General features: G+C 37.5%; 1 protein-coding gene and 1 long non-coding RNA gene across 5 annotated transcripts; both read right to left on the bottom strand.

The window, feature by feature from the left end:
- Positions 1-81: 81 nt before the first annotated feature.
- On the bottom strand, positions 82-12,425 carry mpz (myelin protein zero). 4 transcript variants are annotated; one of them, XM_039694731.2, is made up of 6 exons: positions 12,240-12,423; positions 11,346-11,509; positions 10,364-10,577; positions 9,586-9,715; positions 9,120-9,168; positions 82-1,741 (listed from the first exon to the last, which is right to left on the bottom strand). In XM_039694731.2, the coding sequence occupies exons 1-6, from the start codon at positions 12,283-12,285 to the stop codon at positions 1,733-1,735; spliced, it is 612 nt and encodes a 203-aa protein (XP_039550665.2). In that variant the 5' UTR covers positions 12,286-12,423; the 3' UTR covers positions 82-1,732. The 4 variants fall into 4 exon arrangements, with proteins under 4 accessions (XP_039550665.2, XP_039550664.2, XP_039550662.2 ...); XM_039694730.2 differs by having other exon boundaries at positions 82-1,635; positions 12,240-12,422; XM_039694728.2 differs by lacking the exon at positions 82-1,741 and adding an exon at positions 1,953-3,044 and having other exon boundaries at positions 12,240-12,425.
- A 230-nt stretch (positions 12,426-12,655) lies between these two features.
- LOC148981421 (uncharacterized) lies at positions 12,656-14,827 on the bottom strand. Its single transcript, XR_016168521.1, has 3 exons — positions 14,611-14,827; positions 14,420-14,491; positions 12,656-12,855 (listed from the first exon to the last, which is right to left on the bottom strand). It is a non-coding gene; the product is annotated as an uncharacterized LOC148981421 (long non-coding RNA).
- Between the last annotated feature and the right edge of the window lie 914 nt (positions 14,828-15,741).

The following is a 15,741-nucleotide window of genomic DNA, read 5'->3' as shown; positions in this document are numbered from 1 at the left end:
ACATTAAATTTCTCTTTTACTCTAAACTCATCTGCGGGTTATTTAGACCATTCTATCAAAACACACACACACACACACACACAAGGGATCTGATTTTTTTTATTGATGTTTTTCTGAAATTATTTGAATTTGACATTTTTCTTTTTACAAGACATTTTACAGAAAATCAAAGTTAGCTTGGTTAAAGTCAAAATAAAAGTAAAAAATAATTAGACGTTTTAAATGGAGTTTGGAGAGAAAACGGTTAAATAGACCTGTACCAATACATACAACATGGGAAATCCCCGATATTTAAACAGTTTAATGGCAGGTACCATGTGGCTGCTCGACATTTACTCTGAGATGCATAAAAAGCATCTGACTGTACTCTACAACTTTTCCCAGCATTCCCGATGTGAGCCCCTGTCTGGCTCAAGGTTGACATCCATGAAGACTTGAAGAGAAAAAACACATCCTGCGAGATTGAGATGTTTATCGGACTTTGGCTTGACTTTTCACCTGAATATGAATTCATTCCAAGTCCACATCTCAGTATTTAATAATTTATATCACTCTCCCTAATGCATCACTTCCTGTGACCTTAGCATGCCAACACCATGATGGAAAACACTTTTATGAAGAAACAACCACATAAATTCTGCCATGTCAGTCAAATGAAAGTGCAGAAATATTATTAAACATCATTAAACTATTACATTTCTGCTTCCGACACACAAACAGTCCCAGGGTGCTGCTGCACAGCTTGTCATTACTAACGACGACATGACAAATATTGCTACAATGTTGTTTTTACGTTGTTTTTTCCCCCTAACATGTTGACAGGTTACAGACATGTCATCAGACTACAAACATACACACATCTATCATGGTCAGCAGAGAGCTAGATAAATTAACTTTTTTTTTTTTTTTTGCAAAGTCTTTGACAATGTGGCCAAATGAAAAATGTTCTCATGTGGGCAGCAGGGGGCAGGAGAGAGTGCTGGGGTTTTCTTACCAGCAGAAACAGGGAATGAGAAGTGGAGGTGGTGGATGAGTGTTTGGGATAGTTATAGGAGGATTAGAGAGAGGTGAAGTAAATCTAGGACTCAGGATGAGTGATGGCCCTGACTAATGATATGTTTTGAGGGGGGTTCCACCATAAGAGCCGGCCCTCATTGGACAGTTGTTTAAAAAGGGACAGAAGGGATTCAGAGACCGTTTTCCAGTTAAAAGTGAGTGTTAAAATTGTCAGACAACAGCTTATGGAGACAGGCGTGAGAATCTGGCTTAGAGTATCAAGTAACTCTCTCTCACAGTGTGTGTGTTTGAGTGTCTCTGCCAACAGTATCGACGTCATTTTGGGTTTTCAGTCACTGTGGTCGGAGTAAAAACAAAGTACAACTCTTAGTCAAACTTGTAAATGGAATGGCTGTAAACTACGTAAAAAAAAACGTTTTGGGAAGGCACTTAAAACTGTATGATGGGATGCATGAGATGACGCTATGAGTGTTAGCGTGTGTTTGAGAAAGTATGGACACATTTTAATTGTGAGAAAGTGCATGTGTGTAATTCTATGGAAAAAAAAAAGAATACTAGTGCTATATTTAGCTCTCAGTAAATGAAGGGCGGGGAGGGAGGCTACTTTAGGGGGCCGGCCTACAGGAAGTGATGTAATAGCACCAGTATATCAGATGAAGAGAAAGGTAAATTTATAGATGGAAATGTAAAAAAAAAAAAAAGAAGACAAAGAGTGTCAGAAATGCTATACAGAAGAGAGATTAGAGGATAGGAAGACCAAAGACAGAGAAAAACAGAGTGATAGGCAGTAAAACAGAGAAAAACAGAAAGAGAGGGAGGGAACAAGAAAAAGACAGTTAAAATAAAGTTTCCAAAATAACTGTTCAGCAAGAATACAAAGTGTGAAAAGTGTGCAGCTAGGATTGTGTATAAGACTGCATGTGTGTAAAGACAGAGAGAGAGAGAGAGAGAGAGAGAGAGAGAGAGAGAGAGAGAGAGAGAGAGAGAGAGAGAGAGAGAGAGAGAGAGAGAGAGATATTGATGGCTGAGCGGTCTGTCACTCAACAAGAGGAAATCTTCACCTTTCTGCCACCATTACAGCTCTCAAAATCACAAGTGTCAGTGTGTGTGCAATGGGCGGCTCTCAGCTCTGGGTTTTTGTTGTGAATGTGTGATGTTGTTGAAGTGATGTTATTTTTAAGACCGTTCAAACCAGGTGCAATGCAAAAACTTTCAGGCAGTAAGTAATTTGTCTGTACTCCCTGAAAACACAAACTTTAAGATTTAAAAGTGGGGCTCAAAGGTCCACACTTGAAATCTAGAATTTAAAATCTAATTTATTTCTAGATTCTAACAGAGTTATGCAGATTAATATATTTTTTTTTAAATCTCGTCACAGCTGCGCAATATATTTTTTCTCCAAAATAGAGACAAAGCAAACATTAGACGAGAATCTAAAAATTAACTTTTTAATCACCTCTTCACCCTTAAATGATGCTGATAATATAATCATGATGGATTTTTTTTTTCATTAAAGAAGAAAAACAAGAAGCTTTTCAGATTTTTGTGCTTAATTGTGTTGCACCTGGATTGGACACAGATTCGTTTTTTCTTTGAGATGTGTTTTTTGGGAAAGTTTGGGATTATAATGAGAAAAACTTCACCCCTCTCCTGTCCTCCTGTATTTAAGGATTCATATTTCACTCCTCTCCTCCAAAACTCTCCACCACCCCCTCTTTTCATACCCGTCTCTCTTACTTGAGAGCGAATTTGTGAGCGAGTTGAGAAAAGAACGCTGCGGGACTTGTTTTAGTTTGCCCTTTCTCTCTCTCCTGTTTAGTGAGCTCTAGCTCAATGGTCATAAGAACCCTGTCCTGCCTGCCCAACTCTGCTGCCTCGTCCTGGGCTTGAGCCTGGGTCGAGGCCGCCCCACTCAGGGGCTCTAGCTCTCTGCTCCACAATCCCTATTTCTTCTCCCTGCGAGACTCCTGTTTCTTCTTCTCTGATGCTGCTGCCTTCAGCTTGGCCGGATCCATCACAGCTGAAGCCTGGAAAAGAGAGGGAGTGTGGAGAGGGGAGGAGTGAGTCTCTATGGGAGGAGAGCAAGAGAGAGAGAGAGGTATAGAAAGAAAGCAAGAAGCAAAGAGAGAAAGGAAGAAGAAGGGCATGTGGGTTAGGTGGGAATGGAGTTTATCGGATATGAGGAACCAGAATAAGGGAGGTAGTTTCATTACAGAAGAGAAGTAGAAGAAGAAAAGAGAGAGTGAAATGCTAAACAAGTGGTTAGAAGGAGATGAACACCAGGGGAACTTTCGGTTTCTGGAAAGGGAGGACAAAACAGGAAGTGGCCAGTTAGGGAGTGACAGCGTGACATCACAGCACCTAAATAAAAGAACTCATACAGCTGACCATTGACTCCTTCACCCTCGGGATGCTGGAACACGTTTGATTATCTTTTGATTCACTGTCTGTCAGAAATGTAAAAGTCAAGGTCAAACTCAATTAAAGGTGAAATGAATCATTTTTCCAAGTAAAACGTTGTACTCCCTGAACAGAGTCCTGTTTGTTAAAACAACGAAAGGGTGGGTTTTTGGAAAGACATTGGCCCTCATTTATCAATCTTGCGTAGAAACGGGTGTATGTGTTGGCGTAAGATTATGCTTACACTCCTCTCACCGCCTGATTTATGAAGCTGTGCATACATTTGAAATCCAGGTGTACGCAATGCCTGCCCTTGATAAATCCCGCGGCCGAAAACGATCATCATTAGAACGACACGCCCCTAAATATTTAAGTCTCCGCTCCCCCCACGCCCTCATTTTACTCCATGGACACACGGAAGACGGAAAAGAAGAGAAACTTCTCTGACGTGGAGCCGAAATGACCTATCACAATGCATTATTTTACAGCACGTCTTTTGAAATTAGCATTCAATTTCGAATCACGTCACAAATTATAGTGAATATGATGATGATGATGATGTGTTGAGAAGTACCATTCATTCACATTAATAATTGCATGACAATTTGTATAGGATTCTTCTTATTATTATGATTTGTATTAATGATGCTTATTGTTATTTAGAAGAAGGATGTCGTTATTATTATTTGTATTATTATTATCATTTAAAAGAAGAAGAACGTATTTTTTATTATTTTGTCAGTCATTGAAAGCCTTTCATTAGGCTACCGAACCCAGTCCGTGCGCACCTGCCGGGGATAATCCTGAAACGTCAGGGTAAAAAGCGGGCTCGCAACTGAAATATGCTTACAAATCAAATGCTTTGGTAAAGTCACACAAATTAAACATTGAAGTCCACGTTACACAAAAATAAACACTGAAGTTTATAATTACTATGTTGTTTTTTTTGTTTGTTTGTTTGTTTTACAGTGGGTCATAATATACATCTTTTAGTTTGTCAGTGCGTTTTGTGGTGTTAGGAATTTTTCTGCGCATTTCCTCACTAACTCAAAACGTGCGTACACCACCTCCTGAGCTGGCGTAGGATTCGAGCGTGCCGTACGCCAACGTCCATATTGATAAAGAGTGTACGCAAGGTGTACGCTGGAAATTTGGTGTACGCACTTTTGATAAATGAGGGCCATTGTTATTATTTTTTCCAGTTCTGTTTGATAACTGCTAGTAGTGCAGAAATTATACACTTCACCTTTAAATTTTAATATTCCAGAATATAAACAATTTAAGCTCTCATTCAAAATTGATTTCTTTCGACAGAACTTGTTTATAACCAAATAAATATTCCTTTAAAGTTCTTTGTGATGTCAAATCTATAAATAAGTTCAAGAAAGGCTTACAATAACTGTACATTTGACATTTTTAAGCAGCAAGTTTCCACAAAGGAAACTCCTGAGATCTTAGTTCTAGTCTTTAGCACTCAACCTGCATTCAGTTGAATGGATATTGTAGGGTGGACTGGGACTGGTTTACACTGACAGAACCAGGAAAATAAAGAAATGAAAGAGAAAGAGAGAAGCTGACAGGAAACACATACAGTGGAGTACAAATACAGGAATGTATACTGAAACAGATGACTGAAAGAAAGAAGAAAGGCAATAAAAAGAGAAAGAACATAAATAATACAAGATGGGACATCTGCTAGTTTGATCCTGTAAGAGATGAGATGTGTGTGTAAGGAAGGAAGAGGCTTGATTGTACAAGATAGTGTTTGTCATGATGTAATAGATGATAAAAGCACATACATGATTCAGTGCGACAGCATTTCACTGTTCACCTGCGGAGAGAACGGCGGCCAGCGGAAAAGAGAGGGGGCGAGACTGCTAGAGGAGAAAAATCAGTGATATGGAGGATGTGAAGGATAATTGTGTGGAAAAATAAAGAAAAATAAAAAATTAAGGTGGTATATAAATGAATGGCATGTTAGCACAGTAAAAGATGTATGAGCTCCAGTTGGCTGCCAGCTCAATAACATTGATGTGGTGGTCCCCAAGTCCACAGGATTATAGAGAAGAGCCGGAAGTATTCTTAAATCTCCCACAAATTATACTGTTATAGCGTAGCCTAATATTTAATTATCCTCATGGGTTATTGAACATGCAATTGTAGTCTACGGTATGTGATGGCAACAAACAAGCCTGTGTGCTCGCATCCTTCAAAGCATGTAGTTGACACCATTCCTACATCCCAAATGTCCCCTGCTTCTATTTTTGATGAGGTACAGCTACTCAAGACTAAACATGCACTGTATTACAAATATGTTTTCATGCATTGCAAATGAGGCTTCATAAACTGGCATGCAGACAGGAGCACAAACACTGAGGTAGATGTACTGTAGCTTTACCTGGAGTTTCGCCTGCCATTGGCCAATTGACATTTCTCTATAGTGCTTATTTTTATTGTTATATTTTTGTCTTTATTAGGCCTACACACACACACATAGAGTACATTACTTGTCAATTTTTTTGCTTTTTATTTACATTCTTTTGTTTTTGGAAATAAGTCTCTTATGCTCAACCAAGGCTGCATTTATTTGCTCAAAAATATAGTAAAACAGTAAAATTGTGAAATATTATTACAATTTAAAATCAGTATATAATTCTTTCTAAAGAATTGTGTGACACCGAAGACTGCTAAAAATTCAGCTTTGTAATAACTGGAATAAATTTAAAAATATATTAAACTGAAAACAGTTCTTTAAATTATTGATGGGGAAGCTCAGTCCTAGAGGCGTTTAGCTCCAAGACTAATCTAACCACATGAACCAGAAAATCAATGGACGCATCCGAAATCGCATATTGTCAGAGTAGGGACTACATTTGAATTTGAAATTACTTCATGTTAAACAATCTGCTCCATGAATATGGGTAGCATGAAGAAAATTCTTCCATGTTGTTACTGTCACATGACCTACCAGCGTCAGTTGCGTCACATCACTGCCATTCATAAATCCTCTCCCTTGGCCTCATGGGATAGTTAAGTGTCCAATCTGGGTGGAAGCAGTGGGTCACTCGGTACATTTCGGCTACTGTTTTTCGAATACTATGTATTCGGGCATACTATACGGTTGTTTTTTCACATACTATATAGTAAGGAAGCATTTGATTTCTGAAGCAGCGAATGTCTATCTATACTAAAGGATTACTAGAAGGCTACTTGCAGTGCTGGGTAGATTTGTGAGTTGTAGTTAGTAAAAAAAAAAAAACATAACACACTTATGGTAACAAAATCTGACTACTTTTTGATCACTTTTAGATTACATTTGACCTAACCTGTTTATCACATTGATTTGAATAGGATAATCTTGTTAAAATTGATTAAAAAATACAAAGAGATAAATATATATTCCCTTTGTTATCAACAACATAAAGCGCATTAAATATTACATTACTTTAGGGTTTCCCAGACTGGGGTTTGTGAGTTTAATTAAAAGCCATTAACAAATCACTTTATATTAAAAGAACATCAAAATAAAACACTTCAGATAAAAATATATATATATATTATTTGTTCATCTCCTTGTAGTATGGAGAATCAATTAATTAGGAATAATTTACTGCCATTGTGAGATTAAAATGTAAAATAATGTAAATGTAATATAATCTTATTACAAGTGCTTCATTTTTGGAATCTGATTATGTTATATATGTTATGCAGATGACATGTAATCACTTACTATCCAGCACTGGCTGCAGGCAGGCGAGTTTTATCAGGGTTGGGGAAAGAATTTGCTTATCGTGGTTTTAAATTGTAATAATATTTTACAATATTACAGTATTATATTTGATTGTATTTTGGATTAAAGACCCCTGTGGTGCAAATAAAGTTTTTAAAGTTGTTTATATGTCTATGTGGTGTTTTTAAGATGCTTCAAGACAAACCATGTGTAAATTCATCAGTCAACACAATTGCTGAGTATTGAACCAAAGACAGTCTCAAAAACGCTGTTTGAAATTGCTGTTGTTTCTTACGTCACAAACTATCTTGTAACCAATCACGTCAATGTGTGGGCGGGCTTTAGCTTATCACTAACTATGAGCGCTCTCAGTCTCAAGAGAAGTCAGGTTATCGCGCTATATTTTTCTGTTGATATGAAAAACCGGGTACATTTAGCAATAAAGCGGGTGAATTATGTATATGATATTACGATGTTATAATGAACTATAATGCCTCTCACTGACATTTTCAATGGTTCAAAGCATTTCTAAGGACACTGATTTTTCGAAGGCAGCGGTCTAACTCTGAGATGGCGGATGGGAACATGGTTTATGTAACATTAGCAACACATTATTAGCTGTTTGAGAATGTAGTCAAGCAAAAGCTAATCATATTAAAGGAGAACTCCGGCGCAAAATGAACCTTTGATCTAAAAACACATTGGTACATAGTCAATCGTTCTCTGAGATTTGTTTTCATGATAATCAAATGTAAAGAGTTTTATCTCTAAAAACTGTTTAGTGTATAACGCTACTATATGGGGGCATATAATAAGTAAAAATAAATCGCTAGTTAATACCACTAACAAGGCTCAAAATATCCCCACACTAACACAGTAACATAATGAGGGTCCATACATGGAAAACGAAGCATTGAGAACTTTGTAAGTGTACAGACCGATTAATAAGAAGATACTTTATAAAGACAGTTCACTTCGTGTATACAGACAGGAGCCATCTTAGAAAATAGTCTTGATAAGTCGATCCCCGAACGCTTTTCATACAGTTCAGCTCACTTGGCAAGTCGTTCGTGGTTCGACTTATCGAGACTGTTTTCCAAAGATGGCTCCTGTCTGTATACACGAAGTGAACTGTCTTTATAACGTATCTTCTTATTAATCGGTCTGTACACTTACAAAGTTCTCAATACTTCGTTTTGCATGTATGGACCCTCATTATGTTACCATGTTAGTGTGGGGCTATTTTGAGCCTTGTTAGTGGTATAAACTAGCGATTTCTTTTTACTTATTAAATGCCCCCATATACTAGCATTATACAGTTTAAAAACAGTTCACAGAGATTAAACTCAGTTTTTAGAGATTAAACTCTTTACATTTGATTATCATGAAAACAAATCTCAGAGAACGGTAGACTAGGTACCAAAGTTTTATTAGACCAAATGTTCATTTTGCGCTGCAGTTCTCCTTTAATTACCGTTATGTGACCGACAATACATTAAAGAGCAATACCATTAGAAGTGTTTACTACAGTAAATTTGACAGAGTGAATCTCTGAGCCGAATGAGTAAAGGCTCATTTGCATATTCATGGATCTGCATATATTAAATGAAGCAAGGGTGTAGTTATGTTCAAGCTATTTTAAGGCATGAAGATTTTTGTTTATATTTGTCACTTTGGTAATCAAAGATGAGTTTTAAGGGATTCAATTATGGGGACTTTAAATAAATGCAGCCTTGGTGAGCATAAGAGACTGCTTTCAAAAACAAAAGAAATAATTATTCTCAAGTTCTAAACTAAATCGCCTGACTTGTTTTAAAAAGTACTTTAAACGCAATTAACCACAAACAAAAAAGGGGAGAGAGGATTGGAGGACAGGAGGTCTTTAACAAAGCACAAGTGAAAGAAACTAGCAAGCATGTTTGTTTGTGTGCGTTTGTATGCATTTTTAGGGTGGAGGCATGTGAACACTTGCCTGTTTTTGCTGTGATCCTTCTTTTCCTTTGCCTTTCTTGCCATGTTTGCTAAGGGGAACAAAAATACAAAAATTGCATAAACAATGTGGCCATCTGGTGGATGGAGAACTAAAACGAACTGCTTGTTTGCTACAGTACTTGTCCTAAAGTCTCATCCTCATGTATGCCTACAGACCTCCCACAACCTATTTAAGAAAATAGCACATAAAAACAAAATGTAAACCTAAATGTGTGGTTCTGCATTGTGCATATGGCTATGCAAGACTGGTTGGCTTACTACTCCCTAGTTTGGTTGGGGGTTCCATCGATGTATCGCTTATGACGTGTGTGTTTTTGTGTGAGTGTGTGACTAGTGGGGATCTAGGCTGTGTCTTGGTAAGAGTGTGCGTGTGAATAGGAGCGTGTGTGTCAAGGCCAGGCAGAGGGTCGAGTTTGGCTTGAGGGAGCAGATGCTCCCAGACTGACCTCATGCTCAAGCTGAACACTCTTCTGGCGACCAGGAAACGCATCAGATAGTAAATTGCCACAATGAGGATCAGCAGCCCCAACACTACACCAATGATGGCCCCTGTTATCACACCAGCCTGGACTGGAACTAAGAAAAAAAGAGAGAATATAAAGAGAGTTTAGGTCTGCAGATTAAAGGCCTTTTACAGTACTGATTTATTAGTTGCGCTGTCCCTCCCTTAATGCACCTGTATAGTTTCTCACAGGCACAACTATATTACTGCAAACATCATCAATCAATGTCCACCCGGAAAGGTGCTCATATTCCCCTTCCAAACAAGCCGGCTTAACCCACAAATATTGTCCTCAGAAGTTAAACCTATTGTTTAAAAGGGAAACAAGGTGGGAAATCAAAAGCACCTGTGCAAAAAAGCATTAATTTGATGAATAAGGCTCCGTGTGAGTCATTTGGATCCAACAATGGCTATTTTTCACAGAAATGGCACTCTCTGAAAAAAACTAAAAATACTTAACTACACAAGGAAACCACTCAGGTCTCTGCTTTACTGTTATTTTGCTCTTCCATTAGCAGTAAACTTTCATCTCCTGCCATAAGATCTCAAAGATTTTGTATGCCACCCTGGAATAAAATGAGCCTAAAGGCAAAAATCAGCCTTAGCAACTGCAGCATGAGGAGAAAGCAAATGAGGAATCCAAATGGTTTTCTTGTATAACGTGTTCCTTAGTTTTTTTTAATTAGTGGATGAAGACAAAAATGTTCATAGTGATCGGTTACCCTTCTCAAACACCAGCAGCCGAACGGTGGAGGGGTGGCCGGCAATGTCAGGTGGGTTCTTGGCGTCACAGGTGAAGGTTCCATTGTCGTCGAAGTTGACATTCTTGATCAGGATGGAACCGTCACGGCGATTGGGGTTCCCCACAAACTCCAGGCGGTCCCGGAACGGGCCTTTGCTACCCTGGTAGGGAGCTCCGCCTGCGTAGTGGAAAATCTAAACAAGGAAAGAATGCTTATTTTATGATCACATATCTCATCCTAAAATTGAATATATCAGACATGATTATATCAAAGTGAGGAGTGAGTCTTAACAGCAAAACAGCCTATACAGTGTAAAATGTAAACTAATTTACGATCAAATGAAGTCATGCTATTCAAACCACTCTATTGCATTGCATGATGAATAAAATTTGATTTTGCCGGTATAAAGAAGCATCCACAAATGATTGAAGCTGGTCGGCCAACTCAAAGAATCGCACAGCGTAATACAATTTGGAAAGCAGCAGAACTACTCCCACAAGGGCCTAATATTTCTATTTGCATGGCAATTATCTCTACACATGGATACATGGATATTATTCCCAAGGGGTGAGCATGTTTTCATACAGATTTGTGTTACTGTACATTACCAGTGCACACTCTCCTTTTAACAGGTTTAGTAAAATGCAATCACACTATGCATAATAATTGGCTTCATGCTGTAATTGCATATTAAAATAATTATTGCTGCTCTCATGGACTGCCTTTTTAATTGTATTTTTAATTGTATTTTCAGATATTTTGAAATTTAGACCAACATTAAGGTATCCAGTTTAAAAGTTTTATGTGAAAATGTCCATTATTTGTTGTGGTCAGTTGGCTTGTCTGCTGAAAAATACCTGACGATTAGATTATTGCAACGTTTAACAAATAAATGAACTAAAATGCAGGAGTGTGTTAAATTAGCGGGTTTCTGTGTGTATGTGTGCATGTTTCTACGCACTGCGATGCCCTCTTTAGCCCCATCTGCACGGTAATGCCATGAAAAGGTCACGTCTGGAGAGGTCCACTGCCAGGAGAAGAAAGAGCAGGAGAGTCTGACATCTGTTCCCACCAAAGCATGTTTCTCCCAGCTTGTGTACACAACTATAGCCGTGGTCTGAGAGGCTTAAAACATACAAAAACAGAGCGAGGAATATTAGCATACATGGGGACACAAAAGAAATTTAAAAATAAAACCACAATGGTAGAAATGTGAAATTCAAACATACAAAATAAAATCTGTTTGATAAAAAGTCTGAAATGTTGCACTAAAGGATCATTTTAAATGATGCCCATGTATATAACATTTTCCCAAATGAATATAATAATTATTGTTAATCAAATTATATCTAAGGATATAAATAATTGAATCGTAAAGGTAACCTTGATTTCCTGGATGCAAAAAAATTCATAAAACAATTTTTAATTTCTATTTTTTTAAAACTGAGGGAAAATAAATACACATATGATCATATAAAAAAGTAATATTTGTATTTTGAAGATACTCTGCTAAGAAGCTTTGCGAGTATTCCAGGTTGGCTACACATTAGAAAGTATTCAAAAAAGTTAAAATTCATCAAATTGAGAGCTAACACAAAAAGAAATGGAAAGATTCTCTCTATTCTGACTGTGATAGTCATTTCTGATCTACCTCATCTCTCAAACCTGGACAGTCTTGAACAGGTAGGCATCAGGTGCACAAAACACAGGTGAGTCTGAACGCACAATAATACTGGCATGTTGTACAGAAGCTAAAGTGAAGGACTTCTAGATGTCTTCTGGTTAGTTCGCTTCAAAGTTTATTTGCTTTGTTGTTACAAAGTAATGAAATGCAAGATGGATGAAATGTATTTACCTATGCCCAAGAGCACCACGGACGTCAGTGCCAGTACAGACAGCATGATCTCCCTCCGATCTCCCCGCAGGTCAATATGTAAAGGGGTTCCGAGAGAGCGAGGGATGGAGAAAGGAGAAGAGATGGAGGGAAGAAGGGAATGAGACCAGAGGGCATCAAGATGAGACTATTCAGTCCTGGACTTTAAACCCAACCACACCCCAAACTTAAGCCCCGCCCTCACCACCTCATTATCTCTTGCCTTGTCTTTGGCGCCGTCCCTGATAGGACAGTCTCTCTGGCTCTCTCTCTTTGTCTCCTTCTAAAAGACTGTCTGTGTACAACCACATAGAAAAGGCGAGTGATACAATAACCTGAGAATGAATCCTCTCTCTCGTTCCCCAGCAAGTTAATAAAAGCATCACAGCATATGTTTAACAAGGAAAGTTCAAATTTGAAGGACAAAGACACTGCAGCAATAAAGAATCTCTAAGTGAGTCAGATTATATTTGTAGTTCAGTGTATGTGTGTGTGTGTATCTGTGGCTTAATAGTCTGATACCTCCTTTCTCCTTATCCTGTCATGGTTGAGTGCTGTTTGTCTGTAATCCTTCCACTCTTATGCAGATGATTCGGCTCTATAAACAAAACACACCCGGAGAAGCTGTCGGTCTGAAAACACAATGAGCTGTGGGTCTTTTCCATCTCACCTGTCCTGACCTGGTCGCCATCTGCCTGCCACTCACATTCACATTACAGAAAAGAAGATGGACTTAAAGGTGAAGTGTGTAATGTAAGCATCACCATAATGGAAAAAGAGGAATAATACTTTCAAAAACGTTTCCAGACCATTCCCCTTGTCTGCCATTATTCGGTCAAAACAGGTTTTCACGACCCAAATTCAAGCCAATGTTTACAAAGCAAAGTTTAGATTTAGACTTCCGGAAGAATCAACCTACCTTAATTTGCATATTAAACTGGACCATAACTTCATCTTTAACCCTATAAACCCCACATACACTACCGGTCAAAAGATTTAGATCAGAAAGATTTTTTATGTTTTTAAATGAAGTCTCTTCTGCTCACCAAGGCTGCTTTATTTGATGAAAAAAAATGACAAACAGTAATATTATGACAATTTAAAATGACTGTTTTCTATTTTAATGTATTTTAAAATGTAATTTGAAAGCTGAATTTTCAACATCATTAGTGTTACTGATTACACATCAGTTTTCAGTGTCACATGATCCTTCAGAAATCATTTTAATATGCTGATGTAATGCTCAAAAAACATAAATTATTATTTTCGATGTTGAAAACAGTTGTGTACCATTTCCCCCCCATAATGAATAAAGTTGTATAATGAATAGAAAGGTCAAAAGAACAGCATTTATTTAAAATATAATCTTTTCTAACATTATAATTGTCTTTACTGTAACTTTTGATCAATTTAACTCATCCTTGATGAATAAAAGTATTTTCTAATTTCTTTCCCTCAAAAATAAAAAATAAATTCTTACTGACCCCAAACTTTTGAATGGTAGTGATTAATGTTACAAAAGCTTTCCATTTCAGATCAATTCTGTTCTTTTGAACTTTCTATTCATCAAAGAATCCTGAAATAAAAATGTAAAAAAAAAAAACTGTTTTCAACATAATACTCATAAATGTTTCTTGAGCATCATATTCAGCTTTGATCACAGGAATAAAATTACACTTCACTATATATTCACATAGAAAACTGCTGTTTTAAATTGTAATAATATTTCACAATATTACTGTTTTTTTTTTTTTTGTATTTTTGGTAATGCTTCCTTTTACAGTACAGTACTTACAGGGTACTTACAGTGTACTTACCTAGAAAGTACTGGCTAAGATAAGGTAAGTACATGGAACAGGGGTAGGTTCAGGGTTAGTACTAATTAATTGTAGTTACTAAAATAAGTACATAGTATTTACATGGGTAACTGGACTGTAAAAGAAAGCGTTACCGTATTTTTAATTTTTTTATCAAATAATTGCAGTCTTGGTGAGCAGAAGAGCCTTCTTTTAAAAAGATTTAAAAAATCTTACCGATACACGTATGTATTTCTTAAGGTCTATAATGAAAAACCTGTTTACACAATCTACAATGCTTTGATCCAATGCTACAATGATTTGATAGTTGACCCAAAAATACAAATACAAAGCTTCATTCTGTACCTTTATAGCTTGCTTTCTTCTGCAGAAGATAAAAGACGACATTGCTGAATGCTGGTAACACTGACTTCCATTCTATGGACAAAAAACACAGACATTTCTCAAAATATCTTTTGTTTTCCCGAGTCACCCGTTTGGTACGACATGACTGAGTAAATGACAGATTTTTTTTTAATGTTTACATCTTGCAGTACTTTGTATTCAGAGCATCCATCTTTTCAGTTCATGCATCCCCTGGTAACTGAACCCATGACCAAGGCATTGTTGGATTTATGCTCTACTTGTTGAGCTACAAGAACTAACCCTCTTACAACTACATCTTTAACAACAAACAAGTTAAATGAATGCGTGGTGATGATAATATGACATCAAGGAGAAAAGCAAGGCGGTGGCAAGAGAGAAAGACAGGGAGAAAGAGAAAGTCACCTCCTGACCCTGTTTCTCTCCTCTCGCTGCCCTTTCACCAGGACACGTTTAAGAGATGAGACAAAGACATCTCTTTCTCCATCTCTCCAGATTCCTCTCCTCTGCTGACGTCTTCCAGACACAACAATACAGAAAGAGAGACAGACAGAATGACATGGGGTGAGCGGGCGGGTCTAATTTAGAGCTGCTTTCTTTCTCTTCCACCATCTGTAGACAAAGGTTTGCATTCTTTCCTCCTCCAGTCTCCCACCCACTCCACTTATTCCAGTAAGACGACAGTAAAACGGACAGAACATATTAGACACGGAAGATATAAACACATGGGTTGATATAAGGACACTGGCATAACAATATGACTGGCAAACTGGATAAAGGAAAATAGGGCACCGTTGTATTTTGGTCCCCTGTAAGATGCTTTAACAAATTTGTGAGCGTATCTTTACTACTTAAAGTCGCCAATGATATCAAAACTGACAATTCTTGTTTTGTATGGAATATTGCAGTATCTGTGGTGCACATCTTCACTGGCCCTAATAATCTTTACAGGAGTAGTTCACTTTAAAAAAAAAAAAAAAAACTTTTGCTGATAATTTACTCACCCCCACGTCACCCAAGATGTCCATGACTTTCTTTCTTCAATCGAAAAGAAATTCAGGTTTTTGATGAAAACATTCCAGGATTTTCTCCATATAATGGACTTCATTGGGAACCAAATGGTTCAAGGTCCAAATGAGAGTTTCAGTGCAGCTTCAAAGGGTTTTAAACGACACCAGACGATGAATAAGGGTCTTATCTAGGACCCTTCGAATCATGACTCGAAAAAAGATTTGTTCATTTTGATGAACGAGTTCGAACAGGAGAGTCACGAACGCTCATCACAGAACAGAGCAAGGTGAGCA

This window comes from Pimephales promelas, chromosome 5 (genome assembly GCF_988280905.1).
Source record: "Pimephales promelas chromosome 5, fPimPro1.hap1.1, whole genome shotgun sequence".
Taxonomy (NCBI): Eukaryota; Metazoa; Chordata; class Actinopteri; order Cypriniformes; family Leuciscidae; genus Pimephales; species Pimephales promelas.
Note: the sequence above shows the minus strand (reverse complement) of the source record. Positions and strands in the feature narration are given on the sequence as shown.